We start from the raw sequence: 22,035 nt of genomic DNA, 5'->3' as shown, positions 1-22,035 counted from the left end.
TTTATATAAATGTTTACTGTTACGCAAATATTCAGGAGAACAATTATGTTTTAAGTGCAACAGAAACACAAAATGTAATTTTAAACGATGGTGAATTCCCCCTCAAATGGTTATTTCAGCTATGCATACTGAGTATCTTTGATCTCTCTAAATAGCAGATGTGGCCAACTTTTAGTTACTAGCCATTTTGTGGATTGTGTGAATCCAATAGGTTTAGTTAATAGCAGTGTTGTGGATTGTGTGAATCCAATTGGTTTTCCGCTCCAATCTCCAGGGATGGACCAATCTCTGTTCCTCATCCTGTTGTTCTCAGGTTAGTGTTTATTTCCTTGTCTGATTCCATGTGTGTGTGTGTGTGTGTGTGTGTGTGTGTGTGTGTGCACGTATGTGTGTGCGTCCATATGTATTTGTCCATGTGTATTTGTGTGTGCTGAACCCTAATTTGAGATGTATGTGCAGAATTGACAGCAATATGATGTACATACCAGTGGGAGCCTTTCATATACACACAGTGGCCAGTTTATTAAGTATACCAGTGAGACCCTTCCATATACACACAGTGGACAGTTTATTGGGTATACCAGTGAGACCCATTCCATATACACACAGTGGCCAGTTTATTAGGCATACCAGTAAGACCCTTCAAAAAACACACAGTGGCCAGTTTATTAGGTATACCAGTGGGAACCTTTCATATACACACAGTGGCCAGTTTATTAGGTATACCAGTGGGAACCTTTCATTGGCCAGTTTATTCGGCATACCAGTGAGACCCTTCCATATACACACAGTGGCCAGTTTATTAGGTATACCAGTGGGAACCTTTCATATACACACAGTGGCCAGTTTATTAGGTATACCAGTGGGAACCTTTCATTGGCCAGTTTATTCGGCATACCAGTGAGACCCTTCCATATACACACAGTGGCCAGTTTATTAGGTATACCAGTGGGAGCCTTTCATATACACACAGTGGCCAGTTTATTAGGTATACCAGTGGGAGCCTTTCATATACACACAGTGGCCAGTTTATTAGGTATACCAGTGGGAGCCTTTCATATACACACAGTGGCCAGTTTATTAGGTATACCAGTGGGAGTCTTTCATATACACACAGTGGCCAGTTTATTAGGTATACCAGTGAGAGCCTTTCATATACATGTCATTTACAGTACTGTCTGTATTTGAGCATTTCTAAGTATACCTGTATATGTTCATAATGTTGGTTTGTTCTCCACAGGGCTGTCCATCCTCCTCTCATAATGTTGGTTTGTTCTCCACAGGGCTGTCCATCCTCCCCTCATAATGTTGGTTTGTTCTCCACAGGGCTGTCCATCCTCCTCTCATAATGTTGGTTTGTTCTCCACAGGGCTGTCCATCCTCCCCTCATAATGTTGGTTTGTTCTCCACAGGGCTGTCCATCCTCCTCTCATAATGTTGGTATGTTCTCCACAGGGCTGTCCATCCTCCTCTCAAAATGTTTGTTTGTTCTCCACAGGGCTGTCCATCCTCCCCTCATAATGTTGGTTTGTTCTCCACAGGGCTGTCCATCCTCCTCTCATAATGTTGGTTTGTTCTCCACAGGGCTGTCCATCCTCCCCTCATAATGTTGGTTTGTTCTCCACAGGGCTGTCCATCCTCCTCTCATAATGTTGGTTTGTTCTCCACAGGGCTGTCCATCCTCCTCTCATAATGTTGGTTTGTTCTCCACAGGGCTGTCCATCCTCCCCTCATAATGTTGGTTTGTTCTCCACAGGGCTGTCCATCGACCTCTCATAATGTTGGTTTGTTCTCCACAGGGCTGTCCATCCTCCCCTCATAATGTTGGTTTGTTCTCCACAGGGCTGTCCATCCTCCCCTCATAATGTTGGTTTGTTCTCCACAGGGCTGTCCATCCTCCCCTCATAATGTTGGTTTGTTCTCCACAGGGCTGTCCATCCTCCCCTCATAATGTTGGTTTGTTCTCCACAGGGCTGTCCATCCTCCTCTCATAATGTTGGTATGTTCTCCACAGGGCTGTCCATCCTCCTCTCAAAATGTTTGTTTGTTCTCCACAGGGCTGTCCATCCTCCCCTCATAATGTTGGTTTGTTCTCCACAGGGCTGTCCATCCTCCCCTCATAATGTTGGTTTGTTCTCCACAGGGCTGTCCATCCCCCTCTCATAATGTTGGTTTGTTCTCCACAGGGCTGTCCATCCTCCTCTCATAATGTTGGTTTGTTCTCCACAGGGCTGTCCATCCTCCCCTCATAATGTTGGTTTGTTCTCCACAGGGCTGTCCATCCTCCTCTCATAATGTTGGTTTGTTCTCCACAGGGCTGTCCATCCTCCCCTCATAATGTTGGTTTGTTCTCCACAGGGCTGTCCATCCTCCCCTCATAATGTTGGTTTGTTCTCCACAGGGCTGTCCATCCTCCCCTCATAATGTTGGTTTGTTCTCCACAGGGCTGTCCATCCTCCCCTCATAATGTTGGTTTGTTCTCCACAGGGCTGTCCATCCTCCCCTCATCCTTCCCTCATCAGTTCCACTTTGTGAACTTGATAAAGAACTGGACTGAAGCTCAGACTGTCTGCAGACAGAACTACACTGACCTGGCGAACATCAATGACATGGCAGATATGAAGAAGCTCAATAACACAGTAGAAGCTGATCGGATAGGATCAGCCTGGATAGGGCTGTATCTCAGCAGCTGGAGGTGGTCTCTGGGAGACAGAGCGTTAGATGGGGAGAGATTTTGGGCCCCAGGACATCCAAAAAATGATCCCAACAACATAGAGTTCTGCGTGTCTATGAAGCAAAATGCGTCTTGGCAGGATGACAACTGTAGCCGTGAATGGTATTTTGTCTGCTATGATGGTGAGTTCCCATGTCCATTTCCTCATCAATCAACAATGTTGTCTAATACCAAATATTTTAATTCAGATAAGAGATTCATATTGGATATATATATATATATTATGTTTTTAAGAAACAGTTTATTTGCAAACATTCATTTGTATTTGTATTTTGTTATGTCTTCTTTTTTTTCAAATAGAAGATAATGTGACCAATAAGTACATTCTCATCCATGAAATTAAGACTTGGAGTGAAGCTCAGAGATACTGTCGGTGGAACCACACAGACCTGGCCAGTGTGAGGAACACAACAGAGAGGGACGCCATCAAGAGTATCTTACTAAAATCTGATTACAATCAAACAGTGTGGATTGGCCTGAATAAATCTCTTGGAGTCTGGTCAGACCAGAGTGGCTCCTCCTACAGGAACTGGGACTCAGAGGAGCCGAATGGGGCAGGTAGGGGAAAAGAGGAAGGAGACTTCTGTGGTGAAGTAACATCGTCTGGAAAGTGGAACGATAAAGGATGTACTCAGACACAACCCTTTATTTGCTACGATGGTGAGCTGCTGACATAAATCCTCAATACATTTAACATTCAATATTACTGTAGTAAGTATTGATGAGAGGGACTGAACATTTTGGCTGGGGGGTGGAGATGGGGGTGAATGTTGACTGAATAACAATCATTTTCCATAATGTACTTATCATGAGTCTCTGTATCCCCCCTCTCTTCCTCCAGATGAACTGGTCCTGGTCTCAGAGAACAAGACGTGGTCTGAAGCCCTGTGGCACTGCAGAGATCTGGACATGGAGCTGGTGTCTGCCCACAACCAGAACATCCAGCACTGGGTCCAACAGAGAGCCAAGAAGGCCTCCACTCCCTTCGTCTGGCTGGGCCTGAGGTACACCTGCACCCTGGACTTCTGGTTCTGGGTCAATGGAGAAGAGTCCTGCTACCACAACTGGGCCGGCGGGGAGGGCTACGACACCATCAAGGAGCAGTGTGGGAACACGGGGGCCATACAGAGAGACGGGGGACAGTGGGTCGGCAAGTCTGAGACTGAGAGATTCAACTTCATCTGCAGCAACAGTACTGGTGAGATTTGATCTCTTTCTTTTGATGTGTTAAACCTCTCTCTCTACCTACCCCTCTCTACACCTCTACCCCTCTCTACACCTCTACCCCTCTCTACACCTCTACCCCTCTCTACACCTCTACCCCTCTCTACACCTCTACCCCTCTCTACACCTCTACCCCTCTCTACACCTCTACCCCTATCTACACCTCTACCCCTCTCTACCCCTCTCTACACCTCTACCCCTCTCTACACCTCTACCCCTCTCTACACCTCTACCCCTCTCTACACCTCTACCCCTCTCTACACCTCTACCCCTCTCTACAGCTCTACCCCTCTCTACACCTCTACCCCTCTCTACACCTCTACCCCTCTCTACACCTCTACCTCTCTCTCTACCTACCCATCTCTACACCTCTACCCCTCTCTACACCTCTACCCCTCTCTACACCTCTACCCCTCTCTACACCTCTACACCTCTCTACACTGCTACCCCTCTCTACACCTCTACCCCTCTCTACACCTCTACCCCTCTCTACACCTCTACCCCTCTCTACACCTCTACCCCTCTCTACACCTCTACCCCTCTCTACACCTCTACCCCTCTCTACACCTCTACCCCTCTCTACACCTCTACCCCTCTCTACACCTCTACCTCTCTCTACCTACCCCTCTCTACACCTCTACCCCTCTCTACACCTCTACCCCTCTCTACACCTCTACCCCTCTCTATACCTCTCTACACCTCTACCCCTCTCTACACCTCTACCCCTCTCTACACCTCTACCCCTCTCTACACCTCTACCCCTCTCTACACCTCTACCCCTCTCTACACCTCTACCCCTCTCTACCCCTCTCTACACCTCTACCCCTCTCTACACCTCTACCCCTCTCTACACCTCTACCTCTCTCTCTACCTACCCATCTCTACACCTCTACCCCTCTCTACACCTCTACCCCTCTCTACACCTCTACCCCTCTCTACACCTCTACACCTCTCTACACTGCTACCCCTCTCTACACCTCTACCCCTCTCTACACCTCTACCCCTCTCTACACCTCTACCCCTCTCTACACCTCTACCCCTCTCTACACCTCTACCCCTCTCTACACCTCTACCTCTCTCTACCTACCCCTCTCTACACCTCTACCCCTCTCTACACCTCTACCCCTCTCTACACCTCTACCCCTCTCTATACCTCTCTACACCTCTACCCCTCTCTACACCTCTACCCCTCTCTACACCTCTACCCCTCTCTACACCTCTACCCCTCTCTACACCTCTACCCCTCTCTACACCTCTACCCCTCTCTACCCCTCTCTACACCTCTACCCCTCTCTACACCTCTACCCCTCTCTACACCTCTACCCCTCTCTACACCTCTACCCCTCTCTACACCTCTACCCCTCTCTACAGCTCTACCCCTCTCTACACCTCTACCCCTCTCTACACCTCTACCTCTCTCTCTACCTACCCCTCTCTACACCTCTACCCCTCTCTACACCTCTACCCCTCTCTACACCTCTACCCCTCTCTACACCTCTACACCTCTCTACACTGCTACCCCTCTCTACACCTCTACCCCTCTCTACACCTCTACCCCTCTCTACACCTCTACCCCTCTCTACACCTCTACCCCTCTCTACACCTCTACCTCTCTCTACCTACCCCTCTCTACACCTCTACCCCTCTCTACACCTCTACCCCTCTCTACACCTCTACCCCTCTCTATACCTCTCTACACCTCTACCCCTCTCTACACCTCTACCCCTCTCTACACCTCTACCCTCTCTCTACCCCTTTACCTCTCTCGCTCTCTCTCTCTCTCTCTCTCTCTCTCTCTCTCTCTCTCTCTCTCTCTCTCTCTCTCTCTCTCTCTCTCTCTCTCTCTCTCTCTCGCTCTCTAGCTCTCTCTCTTACTCTCTCTCTCTCTCTCGCTCTCTCGCTCGCTCTCTCACTAAACATTACACTCACAAAAGTTTGATGTGTGAAGGGGCAAAATAAATAAGAGTATGGGGATGAGGTAGTTGGATGGGCTATTTACAGATGGGCTGTGTACAGGTGCAGTGATCTGTGAGCTGCTCTGACATGTGGTGCTTAATTTGGGATAGGTGGGGTGCTAGCGCCCCATCTCGACAACATCCGGTGAAATAACATCCGGTGAAATACAAAAATCATAATATTAAACATACATGAAAATACAAGTGTCGTACATCATTTAAAATCTTAACTTCTTGTTAATCCAGCCACTTTGTCAGATTTCAAAAAGGCTTCACGGCAAAAGCATATTATGCAATTATCTGAGGACAGCGCCATGCGTACAAAAGCATTAAATACATTTTCCAAACCAGCAGAGGCATCACAAAAGTCAGAAATAGCGATAAAAAAAATAACTTACCTTTGAAGATATTTCTCTGTTTGTAATCCCAAGGGTCCCAGCTACACAACAAATGGTTGTTTTGTTCGATAAAGTCCTTCTTGATATCCCAAAAAAGTCAGTTTAGTTGTCGCGTTTGATTCAGTAATCCCGTTCCACTCGTTCGACATGCAGACAAAGCAATCCCAAAAGTTACCAATAAACTTCGTCCAAACAAGTCAAACAATGTTTCTAATCAATCCTCAGGTACCCTAATATGTAAATAAATGATACAATTTAAGACGGAGAATAATATGTTCAATAGCGGAGATAAATTACAAAGTGCGCACCCTCATCCACGCGCGCCTCAAGACTACAGTCCAAATGAGAACCACCTTGAAAAACTACAAATTTGAGCTAATTCTTCAAAAAACAAGCCTGAAACCCTTTCTAAAGACTGTTGACATCTAGTGGAAGCCATAGGAACTGCAATCTGGGAGGATTACCTTTGAATATCCCATAGACAAGCATTTCAATGGGTGGTGACCTCAAAAAAAATAATTTCTGGATGGATTCTCCTCGGGTTTTCGCCTGCCATATCAGTTCTCTCTCACACTCACTCACACGCACGCACGCACGCACGCACGCACGCACGCACACACACACACACACACACACACACACACACACACACACACACACACACACACACACACACACACACACACACACACACACACTATTTTAAGAATTTTAGAAACTTCAGAGTGTTTTCTATCCAATACTACCGATTATATGCATTTCCTAGCTTCTGGCCTGAGTAACAGAATTTACTTTGGGCACGTCAGTCATCCGAACTTCCGAATACTGCCCCCTAGCCTTAAGAAGCTAAAGTTAGTGAGGGAGATATGAGTCTTCAGTTTCATAGATGTTTGCAGTTCGTTCCAGTCATTGGCAGCTGAGAACTGGAAGGAAAGGCGTCCAAAGGAGGATTTGGCTTTGGGGGTGACCTGTGAAATATACCTGCTGGAGTGCGTGCTACGGGTGGGTGCTGCTATGGTGACCAGTGAGCTGAGATAAGGCGGGGCTTTACCTAGCAAAGACGTATAGATGACCTGTAGCCAGTGGGTTTGGCGACAAATATGAAGGAAGGGCCAGCCAACGAGAGCTTACAGGTCGCAGTGGTGGGTAGTATATGGGGCTTTGGTGACAAAACGGATGACACTGTGATAGACTGCATCCAATTTGTTGAGTAGAGTGTTGGAGGCTATTTTGTAAATGACATCGCCGAAGTCAAGGATCGGCAGGATAGTCAGTTTTACGAGGGTATGTTTGGCTGTTTGAGTGAAGGATGCTTTATTGCAATATTGGAAGCTGATTCTAGATTTAATTTTGGATTGGAGATGCTTAAAGTGAGTCTGTAAGGAAAGTTTACAATCTAACCAGACACCTAAGTATTTGTAGTTGTCCACATATTCTAAGTCAGAACCGTCCAGAATCACTATTCTGGCGTGAAGGTGTGGGCAGCGATCGGTTGAAGAGCATGCATTTAGTTTTACTTGGATTTAAGAGCAGTTGGAGGCCACGGAAGGAGAATTGTATGGCAATGAAGCTCATTTGTAGGTTAGTTAACACAGTGTCCAAAGAAGGGCCAGATGTATACATGGTGTCGTCTGCTTAGTGATGGATCAGAGAATCACCAGCAGCAAAAGCAACATCATTGAGGAATACAGAGAAAAGAGTCGGCCCGAGAATTGAACCCTGTGGCACCCCCATAGAGACTGCCAGAGGTCCGGACAACAGACCCTCCGATTTGACACACTGAACTCTGTCTGAGAAGTAGTTGGTGAACCAGGCGATGCAATCATTTGAGAAACCAAGGAATCATGTTTCTCTATTGAGATAATTTCCTTTTGAACTGCTGGACAAATGTAAAAGGTTCCTGTTTTAATTAATGTAATAAAGTGAGTGGGATGGGACTACCAGCTCTCTGTAACCTAGAGGGCAACCAGTGGGTCAGTCTCCTCTATACCACCCACCTGGTAGTTTGGTGGAAGGGACTACCAGCTCTCTTTAACCTAGATAGCAACCATCTCCTCTATTCCATCTTTCTGTCTTTCTCTCTCTTGAAATGTATTTCCTGATATTCTCTCTCATGTGAAATGTTTTTCATGATATTCTCTTACAGTATTATATCCTATGTTCTCTAATCCAGATTACTAGGACCAGACCCTGTTCTCTGGACCAGCTGATCCCTACAGTCCAGAATGTTCCAGACCCTGCTCTGTAGACCAGCTGACCACTACAGTCCAACACATTGTTCCAGACCCTGTTCTGTAGACCAGCTGAACACTACAGTCCAACACATTGTTCCAGACCCTGTTCTGTAGACCAGCTGAACACTACAGTCCAGAATGTTCCAGACCCTGCTCTGTAGACCATCTGAACACTACAGTCCAACACATTGTTCCAGACCCTGTTCTGTAGACCAGCTGAACACTACAGTCCAGAATGTTCCAGACCCTGCTCTGTAGACCATCTGAACACTACAGTCCAACACATTGTTCCAGACCCTGCTCTGTAGACCAGCTGACCACTACAGTCCAACACATTGTTCCAGACCCTGTTCTGTAGACCAGCTGAACACTACAGTCCAACACATTGTTCCAGACCCTGTTCTGTAGACCAGCTGAACACTACAGTCCAGAATGTTCCAGACCCTGCTCTGTAGACCATCTGAACACTACAGTCCAACACATTGTTCCAGACCCTGTTCTGTAGACCAGCTGAACACTACAGTCCAGAATGTTCCAGACCCTGCTCTGTAGACCATCTGAACACTACAGTCCAACACATTGTTCCAGACCCTGCTCTGTAGACCAGCTGAACACTACAGTCCAACACATTGTTCCAGACCCTGTTCTGTAGACCAGCTGAACACTACAGTCCAACACATTGTTCCAGACCCTGTTCTGTAGACCAGCTGAACACTACAGTCCAATACATTGTTCCAGACCCTGCTCTGTAGACCATCTGAACACTACAGCCCAGAATGTTCCAGATATACTCAGATTTACATCATACAAGGTGACGGATACATATTATTTTAAATATATTTTTTTATTTGTTTACACTGAGCTCCAAAAGTATTGGGATAGTGACAAAGGTTTAGTTGTTTTGGCTCTATACCGCTTTAGTACATATTGAGGTGAATTTGTCCCAATTCTTTTGGTCCACTAAAATGGGGGGACTATGTTCAAAAAGTGCTGTCATTTCTAAACGGTTATCCAGATATGGATGAAAATACTGACTGTCTGCACTTTAACCTCATAGTCATTGTATTATTTAAGATCCAAAGTGCTGGAGTACAGAGCCAGAAGAACACACATAGTGTCACTGTCCCGATACTGTTGGAGCTCACTGGAAATACAACATAGAGATACATAGAGCTCTCTAAATAAAACATACAGCTACATAGAGCTCACCGGAAATAAACCATAGAGCTACATAGAGCTCACTGGAAATATAACATAGAGCTACATAGAGCTCACCGGAAATAAAACATAGAGCTACATAGAGCTCACTGGAAAATAATTTTGAGCTACATAGAGCTCACCGGAAATAAACCATAGAGCTACATAGAGCTCTCTGAAAATAAAACATAGAGTTACATAGAGCTCCCTGGAAATAAACCATAGAGCTACATAGAGCTCACTGGATAATTGTGACATGTGTTCAATATTTCTATATTATAACATGCTTTTTGATTATTATTATATTGTGCTGTTGTTTTATTACTGGTTGATATCATTTCATTTTAAAGGTTAACTCTTAGTTGTTCTCTACTCATGTTATAATTATTTTTGTTAGATTTTATACTTGGTGGTCAAGTCTTGAATCAGATATTTTATATAATATATGATGATGGATACAGGATTGTATTTTTTATTTTTATTTTACATAATACTTTTATTTCAATATTATGATTCCATACTATTATTGTTTTCACATAGACTTAGTGTATTACTCATGAATTATGTTTTTTCATTTTTCTAGGTCGAAATTTTAGTTATTCTAATTATGGTATTTTATTAGGATCCTTATTAGCTGTTGCAAAAGTAGTAGCTACTCTTTCTTCATGAAACATGAAACAACATGGCATAATACAGAACATTAATAGACAAGAACAGCTCAAGGACAGAACTATATCAATTTAAATAAGGCACACCTAGCCTCCATATCAATACATACATACAAACTATCCAGGTCAAATAGAGGAGAGGCGTTGTGCCGAGAGGTGTTGCTTTATCTGTTTATCTGTAAACCAGGTTTGCTGTTTATTTGAGCATTCTGAGATGGAAGGCAGTTCCATGCAATAATGGCTCTATATCATACTGTACACTTTCTTGAATTTGTTTTGGATTTGGGGACTGTGAAAAGACCCCTGGTGGCATGTCTGGTGGGGTAGGTGTGTGTGTCAGAGCTGTGTGTAAGTTGACTGTGCAAAACAATTTGAATTTTTAACACATTAATGTTTCTTAATCTATGCATAGTCGATTTACCCCAAACAACATGTACAAACTAACCTGACTAATCTGTATCTCCGCACATTGACTCGGTACCGGTACCCCCTGTATATGGCCTCGTTATTATTATTGTGTTACTTTTCTGTATCTTTTACTTTAGTTAATTTAGTAAATATTTTCTTAACTGTATCTTGAACTGATATTTGATATTACATAAGGAGATGGATACTGTCACGGCATTCAGAGGAAGAAGGTGAGGACCAAGGTGCAGCGTGATACGTGTTCATATTATTTATTCGAAACTGAACACTAAATACAAAATAACAAAAAGAATAACCGAAACAGTTCTGACAGGTGATACAAACACTAACCAGAAAATAACCACCCACAACTAACAGTGGGAAAACAGGCTACCTAAGTATGCTTCTCAATCAGAGACAACTATAGACAGCTGCCTCTGATTGGGAACCATAACAGGCCAATACATAGAAATACAAAACCTAGACATACAAACATAGAATGCCCACCCACATCACACCCTGACCAAACAAAAAATAGAAACATACAAAGCAATCTACGGTCAGGGCGTGAGAGATACAGGATGTTATAATGACATGTTTTATATTATACTCTTGTAATATTATCATACCATACTGTTATTGTTTCCATATTTACTTACTATACTTGTTGATGTTAATGAATGTTAAAGGTGAACTTTTAGTTGTTCTAAACATTCAGTTGTTTTATTTATTTTCTATTTTAACTTGTTGTTACTGTTTCCAGAGTATTTCACTCATTCATTATTTTATCTAGACCGTTAATTGTATTCCATTACAGAAAGGCTTCAAGGTCTTTTGAGTTGTTTTAAGTTGTTTTAAATATATTGTACCAACAAGTCATTTTTCTATGATACTAGTGTAACATTTAAATGATTGTATCTGTTCTGGTGTTGGTGGTGGAGTCTTCATTTAAAGGGGCAATCTGTGATCTGGAATTCCACTTTAGGATTTAAAATAATGTACCCATTGATTCTTGAAGATTATAACTTATAAATGCCTCATGATTTTAGTTCAACTGTCATTTCCCATCAGAACCCAAAATGTAAACTTTTTTTACTCCATTGTTTGTAAACAATGTAATTGTAAACAAACACTGTTCAGTCTCAAAAACATAGTTTAAACTATAATGTTGATATCATGGATGGTCATCCTGTATAGTCTCATAAACATATGTTTATCTATAATGTTGATATGATGGATGGCCAGTACTTGAATTCATTGCTCTGTCTATTAATTTGAGAGTGGTTACATTTCTCTAGCCCCATCCTTCAGTTTTTACCCAAAATAGTGGTGGGGTTTACGCTTTGTTATTGGTTGAACTGCAGATTGCCCTTTAACTTTTTGACTACGATACAGTCATCCTTTGTGCAGTAAAAAAATATATATAAAGTTATGAAAATGACGCTAATTTGTTTCGTTTTTTTGTTTAATACTTATTTCAAGAAACAGAGGAAAGAATAGAAAGGATTTTGATACAGGATGTTAGACCTGACCTCAGATCATCAGTTAGTCAATAGGACCACTGTCTACTGTTATATACATGATGTTAGACCTGACCTCAGATCATCAGTTAGTCAGTAGGACCACTGTCTACTGTTATATACAGGATGTTAGACCTGACCTCAGATCATCAGTTAGTCAGTAGGACCACTGTCTACTGTTATATACAGGATGTTAGACCTGACCTCAGATCATCAGTTAGTCAGTAGGACCACTGTCTACTGTTATATACATGATGTTAGACCTGACCTCAGATCATCAGTAAGTCAACAGGAACACTGTCTACTGTTGTATACAGGGTGTTAGACCTGACCTCAGATCATCGGTAAGTCAACAGGAACACTCTCTACTGTTGTATACAGGATGTTATACCTGACCTCAGATCATCAGTTAGTCAGTAGGACCACTGTCTACTGTTATATACAGGATGTTAGACCTGACCTCAGATCATCAGTAAGTAAATAGGGACACTGTCTACTGTTGTATACATGATGTTAGACCTGACCTCAGATCATCAGTAAGTCAAGAGGGATACTGTCTACTGTTGTATACAGGATGTTAGACCTGACCTCAGATCTTCAGTAAGTCAACAGGGACACTGTCTACTGTTGTATACAGGGTGTTATACCTGACCTCAGATCATCAGTTAGTCAATAGGAACACTGTCTACTGTTGTGTACAGGATGTTATACCTGACCTCAGATCATCAGTTAGTCAGTAGGACCACTGTCTACTGTTATATACATGATGTTAGACCTGACCTCAGATCATCAGTTAGTCAATAGGAACACTGTCTACTGTTATATACATGGTGTTAGACCTGACCTCAGATCATCAGTTAGTCAGTAGGACCACTGTCTACTGTTATATACATGATGTTAGACCTGACCTCAGATCATCAGTAAGTCAGTAGGACCACTGTCTACTGTTATATACATGATGTTAGACCTGACCTCAGATCATCAGTAAGTCAATAGGACCACTGTCTACTGTTATATACATGATGTTAGACCTGACCTCAGATCATCAGTTAGTCAGTAGGACCACTGTCTACTGTTGTATACAGTTTTTTATACCTGACCTCAGATCATCAGTTAGTCAATAGGAACACTGTCTACTGTTGTATACAGGGTGTTAGACCTGACCTCAGATCATCAGTTAGTCAGTAGGACCATTGTCTACTGTTATATACAGGATGTTAGACCTGACCTCAGATCATCAGTTAGTCAGTAGGATCATTGTCTACTGTTGTATACATGATGTTAGACCTGACCTCAGATCATCAGTTAGTCAGTAGGACCATTGTCTACTGTTATATACAGGATGTTAGACCTGACCTCAGATCATCAGTAAGTAAATAGGGACACTGTCTACTGTTGTATACATGATGTTAGACCTGACCTCAGATCATCAGTAAGTCAACAGGAACACTGTCTACTGTTGTATACAGGGTGTTAGACCTGACCTCAGATCATCAGTAAGTCAACAGGAACACTGTCTACTGTTGTATACAGGGTGTTAGACCTGACCTCAGATCATCAGTAAGTCAACAGGAACACTGTCTACTGTTGTATACAGGATGTTATACCTGACCTCAGATCATCAGTAAGTCAAGAGGGACACTGTCTACTGTTGTATACAGGATGTTATACCTGACCTCAGATCATCAGTAAGTCAACAGGAACACTGTCTACTGTTGTATACAGGGTGTTAGACCTGACTTCAGATCATCAGTTAGTCAATAGGAACACTGTCTACTTTTGTATACAGGGTGTTAGACCTGACCTCAGATCATCAGTAAGTCAATAGGAACACTGTCTACTGTTTTGTACATGATGTTAGACCTGACCTCAGATCATCAGTAAGTTAATAGGAACACTGTCTACTGTTTTGTACAGGGTGTTAGACCTGACCTCAGATCATCAGTAAGTCAATAGGAACACTGTGTACTGTTGTATACAGGATGTTAGACCTGACCTCAGATCATCAGTAAGTCAGTAAGAACACTGTCTAATATTGTTGTTGGACCTGGCTTCAGATCCTAGAAAAATAATAACTCAGATCCACGTTTTACAATCAGTCCACTCTGATGGTAAATAAACTTTATTCAAAAATATATCAATCAATCCAATTAAATTCAGTCAACAAATTAATCATCAAAGCAACTCTTCGATTAATATGTACAATCAATCAATGAACAAATTAAGCAGGAAATCAATCTAATCACCAAATCCAATTAACAAATCATGCAATCAAATGACCAATTAACCAACCAATCAATTCATCCATCAATGTACGATGTATAAAATAACAGCATCCAAGCACAGTGTATATTTGCACATCTATAAAACATATAGTAAAATGTTAACAAACAGAGCTTTGTGATCCGATACAAAATAGGAAGAACATTTATTCATCAGCAATTCGTATTCATCACCAATAATTGCAAAATAAAGTTTTAACTTAATTTGCAATTAAAGCATTTGAATCGTGTTATAGGCTTTGGTTTTTCCGTGTATGTTTTGAGGTTGGACTTTAGCAAGAATAGCACGTTAGCATGTAGGGCGCACCGAATGGTGTCACCTCGTTAGTCAGTACGTGTTACACCTGTGCTGGCTTGTCCATCTCGTTAGTGGGAAGGTGTTTCACCTGTGCTGGCCAGGTTCTAGTCAAGAGTGTCTGGCCTAGTGCCCCAGTTGTCTTAAGAGATGTGGATGGTCAACACCTTTAGTTGGCTCTCCCTATTTGACTTCTAGAAAGACAACCTTTATCTGATCTTCCCTGTTTTCGTTTTGCTACATTTTTGGGTTTGCTTCCTGTCTTTAAGTTTGGTGTGGGTTTTTATTTTGTTTGCCTCTTCTTTGGCAAATTTAGTGGGGGCTCATGGTGGGTGTCGTTTAGGTTCCAGTTGTTGTTGCTAGTCAACTTTCAGTGGACACCCCCATAATGGAATCAAATTGGAGGGCCTGTTGTCCGGACCTCTGGCTGCCACAGGGTTCAATTCTCGGGCCGACTCTTTTCTCAGTATATATCAATGATGTCGCTTTTGCTGCTGGTGATTCTCTGATCCACCTCTACGCAGACGACACCATGTATACATCTGGCCCTTCTTTGGACACTGTGCTAACTAACCTCCAAACGAGCTTCAATAAAATACAACACTCCTTCCGTGGCCTCCAACTGCTTTTAAATGCAAGTAAAACTCAATGCATGCTCTTCAACCGATTGCTGCCCGCCCGTCCAGCACCACCACTCTGAAAGGTTCTGACTTAGAATACGTGGACAACTACAAATACCTTGGTGTCTGGTTAGACTGTAAACTCTCTTTCCAGACTCACATTATTAAGCATCTCCAATCCAAAATTAAATCTAGAATTGTCTTCCTATTCGCAACAAAGCCTCCTTCACTCATGCTGCAACACATACCTTCGTAAAACTGACTATCCTACCGATCCTTGACTTACAAAATAGCCTCCAACACTCTACTTAGCAAACTGGATGTGGTTTATCACAGTGCCATCCATTTTGTCACCAAGCCCCATATACTACCCACCACTGCGACCTTATTATTATTGTTATCCACTCTAATGTAGAAGAATACTGTTGTGGTACAGTGCTGTTCCTTGATGTACAAAAGGGTCAAAGGTATCTTTAGAGGTACAAATAGGAACTCACATGGTACTGGTCCTGTATCTGCCAGCTGCTGGCTAGAGCACCGGTCCCAACACCAGAGTACATTCACTATATAACTGTATCTGAGTAGATTCACTATATAACTGTATCTGAGTACATTCACTATATAACTGTATCAGAGTACATTCACTATATAACTGTATCTGAGTAGATTCACTATATAACTGTATCTGAGTACATTCACTATATAACTGTATCTGAGTACATTCACTATATAACTGTATCTGAGTACATTCACTATATAACTGTATCTGAGTACATTCACTATATAACTGTATCTGAGTACATTCACTATATAACTGTATCTGAGTACATTCACTATATAACTGTATCTGAGTACATTCACTATATAACTGTATCTGAGTAGATTCACTATATAACTGTATCTGAGTACATTCACTATATAACTATATCTGAGTAGATTCACTATTTAACTGTATCTGAGTACATTCACTATACAACTGTATCTGAGTACACTGTATCTGTCTGCTGCTGGCTAGATCACTATTACAAACACCAGAGTACATATAACGCAACATCTTATGTGACTAATCAATCGGTAGAGTTGTAAATGCGATATAAACACATTTATAAACTTGTCTTTTTCATTAGAAACAAGGGAATTTAACCGGGGAAAAAGTTATTTTTATGTCAACTACATCACCACTCACAGCCTTTTATCCTCAACATGTCAACTAAATACTAAATGTATTTTTTAAATTTTCACATGAAAATCTGTCGCTAATAGGTTGGAAACCTAGCTATTGATAAGAAATATAGTCTTTTTTTTACATTGTGGTGCAGCCAGTAGTCCACAAGGATGACAACAGTGGCCTTCTTACATTCTTTGGGGACATCCCTGTCAGGGATGATAGACGTGTTTCCCACTAGTAATTACCAGTTGGAGAATCGTTCAAGTGGATTTTTCCCCAGTCGTCAGTAGTAGATTCCCACTTCCCGCTTGGTTACGAACGCAGCATTAGATACAATCATTGCTGCATAAAAAAGGTCTCTTGAGCCCGATGCTGCTAAATTTCTGAAATTATGCAACTTATTTTCTCAGAGTTCTGGTTGTGCTGGTCCAAGTGCTGTGTCTCTGTCGGTAAGAAGTAACAGACCAGCTGCTGATCTGAAACCAGAGAAAGACACCCTGACACAGATCATGTGACCTACAGCTGCCAGTTAGGCCTAAGTTTGGGCTGTATAGTGTATAATGTATACTAATTAGGGAAGTGGGAGGGAACCAGAGAAACATTTAGATACCAGGCTACTTGCAATATAGACTAACACGTCATTAGATTGGCTTTTATAACACATAGGAAAGGCAAGAGCCATCTACTATACAGTGCTTTTTATGAAACACAAGTCATCATGTATTGTAGAACTATTATAATAAAACATTGAATGTATGCATAAATGCTAAATAATGCTAATTAACCTGATAAAGGTGAAGTTGTGGGCTGTCTGTGTATTTTACTTGATTTATTCATGTTCAGGCTATTTGCTTTGCTTCTAAATCTCAGTGTCTCTTACGCCAGCGAGGCAACTAGGTTTTTTGAACTGTTGCAGACAGGAAGAGCCGCGTATCTGCCTTCTCATTGGCTAAAATAGTCGCATCTGATCTCATCTTCTCCCGCCTGACCTCCATATTTGAGGACATGTTTTTCCATTGTTAGAGCGGTCACTCAACTTGACAATATAATACACTGAACAAAACGCAACATGTAAAGTGTTGGTCCAATGTTTCATGAGCTGAAATTAAAGATCCCAAAAATGTTCCCAACGCACAAAAAGCTTATTTCACTCAAATGTTGTGTACGACTATGTTTACATCGTTGTCAGTGAGCATTTGTTCGTTGTCAAGATAATCCATCCACCTGACAGGTGTGGCATTTCAAGAAGCTGACTAAACAGCATGATCATTACACAGGTGCACCTTCTGCTGGGAACAATAAAAGGCCACTCTAAAATGTGCAGTTTTGTCACGCAACACAGATGTCTTAAGTTTTAAGGGAGCGTGCAAATTGGCATGCTGACTGCAGGAATGTCCGCCAGAGCTGTTGCTAGAGAACTGAATGTTAATATTTCTTCTATAAGATTCTGGCAGTATATCCAACCGGCATCACGACCGCAGACCACATGCATGGCGTTGTGTGGGCGAGCGGTTTGCTGATGTCAACGTTGTGAACAGAGTGCCCCATGGTGGCGGTGTGGTCATGGTATGGGCAGGCATAAGCTATGGACAACAACAACAGTTGCATTTTATCGATGGCAATTTCAATGCACAGAGATATCGTGAAGATATCTGTGACCAACAGATGCATATCATATCTATATTCCCGGTCATGTGAAATCCATAGATTAGGGCCTAATTTATTTATTTTAATTATATGAACTGTTACTCAGTAAAATATTTGAAATTGTTGCATGTTTGTTCAGTATATGTTTGTTCAGCTATACTACATGATCAAAAGTATGTGGACAACTGCTCTCAAACATCTCATTCCAAAATCATGAGCAAAAACATGGAGTTGGTCCCCCTTCGCTGCTTTAACAGCCTCCGCTCTTCTGAGAAGGTTTTCCAATAGATGTTGAAACATTGCTGCGGGGACTTGCTTCCATTCAGTCACAAGAGCATTAATGAGGTCGGGTACTGATGTTGGGCGATTAGGCCTGGCTCGCAGTCTGCATTCCATTTCATCCCAAAGCTGTTCCATGGGGTTGAGGTCAGGGCTCTGTGCAGGCCAGTCAAGTTCTTCCACACCAATCTCCCCCCCAATATTTCTGTATGTGTGCGTCTGCTCTGCCATAGATCCCATTTCATGAACCTTTCGACGAACAGTTCTTGTGCTGACCTTGTTTCCAAAGGCAGCTGGGAACTCAGTAGTGAGTGTTGCAACTGAGGAAAGACCATTTTTACCAATTTGCGGCTGAGCCGTTGTTACTCCTAGACGTTTCCACTTCTCAATAACAATTTGACAAACTGACATGTTGGAAAGGTGACATCATATGAAGGTGCCACGTTGAAAGTCACTAAGCACTTCAGTAAGGCCATTCTACTACCAACGTTAATTATAATCCACACGATAATTCACATTTCCTGATTCTGTATGATTATTTCTGGTCAAATCAAAGAAACTGGTCAAATTAAGATTTTACATCTGTATGACAGAGAGTGGGAGAGAGAGAGAGACAGAGAGAGACAGAGAGAGACTGAGAGAGAGAGAGAGAGAGAGAGAGAGAGAGAGAGAGAGAGAGAGAGAGAGAGAGAGAGAGAGAGAGAGAGAGAGAGAGAGAGAGAACAAAGAGAGAGAGAACAAAGAGAGAGAGAGAACAAAGAGAGAGAGAGAACAAAGAGAGAACAAAGAGAGAACAAAGAGAGAACAAAGAGAGAAAGAAGAGAGAGACAGAGAGAGAGACAGAGAGAGACAGAGAGAGACAGAGAGAGAGAGAGAGAGAGAGAGAGAGAGAGAGAGAGAGAGAGAGAGAGAGAGAGAGAGAGAGAGAGAGAGAGAGAGAGAGAGAGAGACCAACAGAGAGAACAACAGAGAGAAAAAAAGAGAGAGACAGAGAGAGAGAGAGAGAGAGAGAGAGAGAGAGAGAGAGAGAGAGAAAGAGAGAGAGAGAGAACAAAGAGAGAGAGAGAACAAAGAGAGAACAAAGAGAGAACAAAGAGAGAACAAAGAGAGAACAAAGAGAGAAAGAAGAGAGAGACAGAGAGAGAGACAGAGAGAGACAGAGAGAGACAGAGAGAGAGAGAGAGAGAGAGAGAGAGAGAGAGAGAGAGAGAGAGAGAGAGAGAGAGACCAACAGAGAGAACAACAGAGAGAAAAAAAGAGAGAGACAGAGAGAGAGAGAGAGAGAGAGAGAGAGAGAGAGAGAGAGAAAGAGAGAGAGAACAAAGAGAGAGAGAGAACAAAGAGAGAACAAAGAGAGAACAAAGAGAGAACAAAGAGAGAAAGAAGAGAGAGACAGAGAGAGAGACAGAGAGAGACAGAGAGAGACAGAGAGAGAGAGAGAGAGAGAGAGAGAGAGAGAGAGAGAGAGAGAGAGAGAGAGTGTGTGTGTGTGTGTGTGTGTGTGTGTGTGTGTGTATATATATGTATGTATATGTATATATATATATATATATATATATTATTTTGTATTGTTTTCAATGTACTTTGTACATTTATTTACAATTTATTAATTTGTTTACAACTATTCTTAATTTTTTATTGGCACCGGTATAATAATAATATTTATATATAATGGTGTGTGTGTGTATGTATGTATGTATGTATGTATGTATGTATGTATGTATGTATGTATGTATGTATGTATGTATGTATGTATGTATGTATGTATGTATGTGTGTGTGTGTGTGTGTGTGTGTGTGTGTGTGTGTGTGTGTGTGTGTGTGTGTGTGTGTGTGTATATATATGTATGTATATGTATATATATATATATATATATATTATTTTGTATTGTTTTCAATGTACTTTACTCAAACCAGTGAATATCACTTATTATAAATGAGATCATTAACTATCAGCTCTTGGAATATCCAGGGACTTTACTCTTCACATTTTGGTTATAAAACAACAAATCCAGAATTTATTAAAAACATCAAAGGACAGGACATCATAATCCTACTGGAAACATGGTGTCGTGGAGACATAGATACTCAGTGTCCCTCAGGCTATAGAGAAAGTTTACTACCATCAATCAAACATAAAAATGTTAAACGGGGCCGAGACTCAGGTGGAATCATCATTTGGCATAAGCAGGACTTGGCACTGAATGAAATGAAAAAAGGTACCAGTCACATTTGGCTAAAACTTAACAAAGGTATAATCTATTGTGACAATGATGTGTACATATGTGCAGCTTATGCTCCTCCTTCAGATTCACCATATTATGATGATCAGTTTTTTGACAATCTCGATACAGAAATCATTACATTTCAGGCAGAGGGTAAAGTGCTTCTTTGTGGAGATTTCAATGCAAGAACAGGTTCTGAGCCTGACTACACTGATGCGGGAGGTAACCACCACATATTTGGTCACCCCTCCTTGTACAGCAGCCCTATTATAAATAATAGAAACAGTCCTGACCAAATACTGAACAAAAATGGGAAGGAGTTAGTGCATCTCTGTCGAGCCTTAGGCCTGTACATGCTTAATGGTAGAATCAGAGGGGACTCTTTAGGTCAGTTTACTTACTGCTCAGCTCTTGGGACAAGTGTAGTCGATTATGCCATCACGGACATTGACCCCTCCTCCATTAGTGCATTCACTGTCAGACCACAGACACCATTGTCAGATCACAGTCAGATCAACGTGTTTTTGAAGAAATTAACCGGCAATATTCATTCAAAAAAACTGCCCAATAAACTCTTCAACATAAACCAATCATACAGATGGGCTCCAAACAGTGCAGAGAGATTCATTGAAACATTGAACTCAAAAGAAATGATGAACTCTATACAGTTTTTCAATAACTCACAATACCAAAACAATAAAGATGGTGTCAATTCGGCTACTCTAAACATCAACTGCATATTCCAAAAAGCAGCATCGAAAGCAAATTTGAGAAAACCAAAGAAATGCAACATCAGAAACAAAAAACAAAATGTTTCTGACAAATGGTTTGATAATGAATGTAAAACAATTAGAAAACACCTAAGACAAATGTCAAACAAAAAACATAAGCAGCAAAACAACCCAGAGCTACGATATGAATACTTTGAAACTCTGAAACAGTATAAACATACACTGAAACGCAAGAAACTGAATTATACCAACAAGACACTTGATGAAATTGAAAACGCAATTGACCAAAATCAGTTCTGGGACATGTGGAACAATTTAAGCACAACAAAGCCACAAGAATTAGCCATACAAGATGTAGGAATTTGGAAAACTTATTTTGATAATCTATACAAAAACATCCCACAAAAAGACTTAAAACAGAACCAATTAGAAATTAAAGAAAAATTGAACATCC

General features: G+C 41.7%; 1 protein-coding gene across 1 annotated transcript; it reads left to right on the top strand.

Moving 5' to 3' along the window:
- The first annotated feature begins 276 nt into the window (after nt 1-276).
- LOC120021170 (C-type mannose receptor 2-like) lies at nt 277-3,943 on the top strand. The gene is made up of 4 exons (XM_038964808.1): nt 277-313; nt 2,488-2,856; nt 3,035-3,394; nt 3,576-3,943. The coding sequence occupies exons 1-4, from the start codon at nt 277-279 to the stop codon at nt 3,941-3,943; spliced, it is 1,134 nt and encodes a 377-aa protein (XP_038820736.1).
- The last annotated feature ends 18,092 nt before the right edge of the window (nt 3,944-22,035 follow it).

Source organism: Salvelinus namaycush, chromosome 26 (genome assembly GCF_016432855.1).
Source record: "Salvelinus namaycush isolate Seneca chromosome 26, SaNama_1.0, whole genome shotgun sequence".
NCBI lineage: Eukaryota > Metazoa > Chordata > Actinopteri > Salmoniformes > Salmonidae > Salvelinus > Salvelinus namaycush.
Note: the sequence above shows the minus strand (reverse complement) of the source record. Positions and strands in the feature narration are given on the sequence as shown.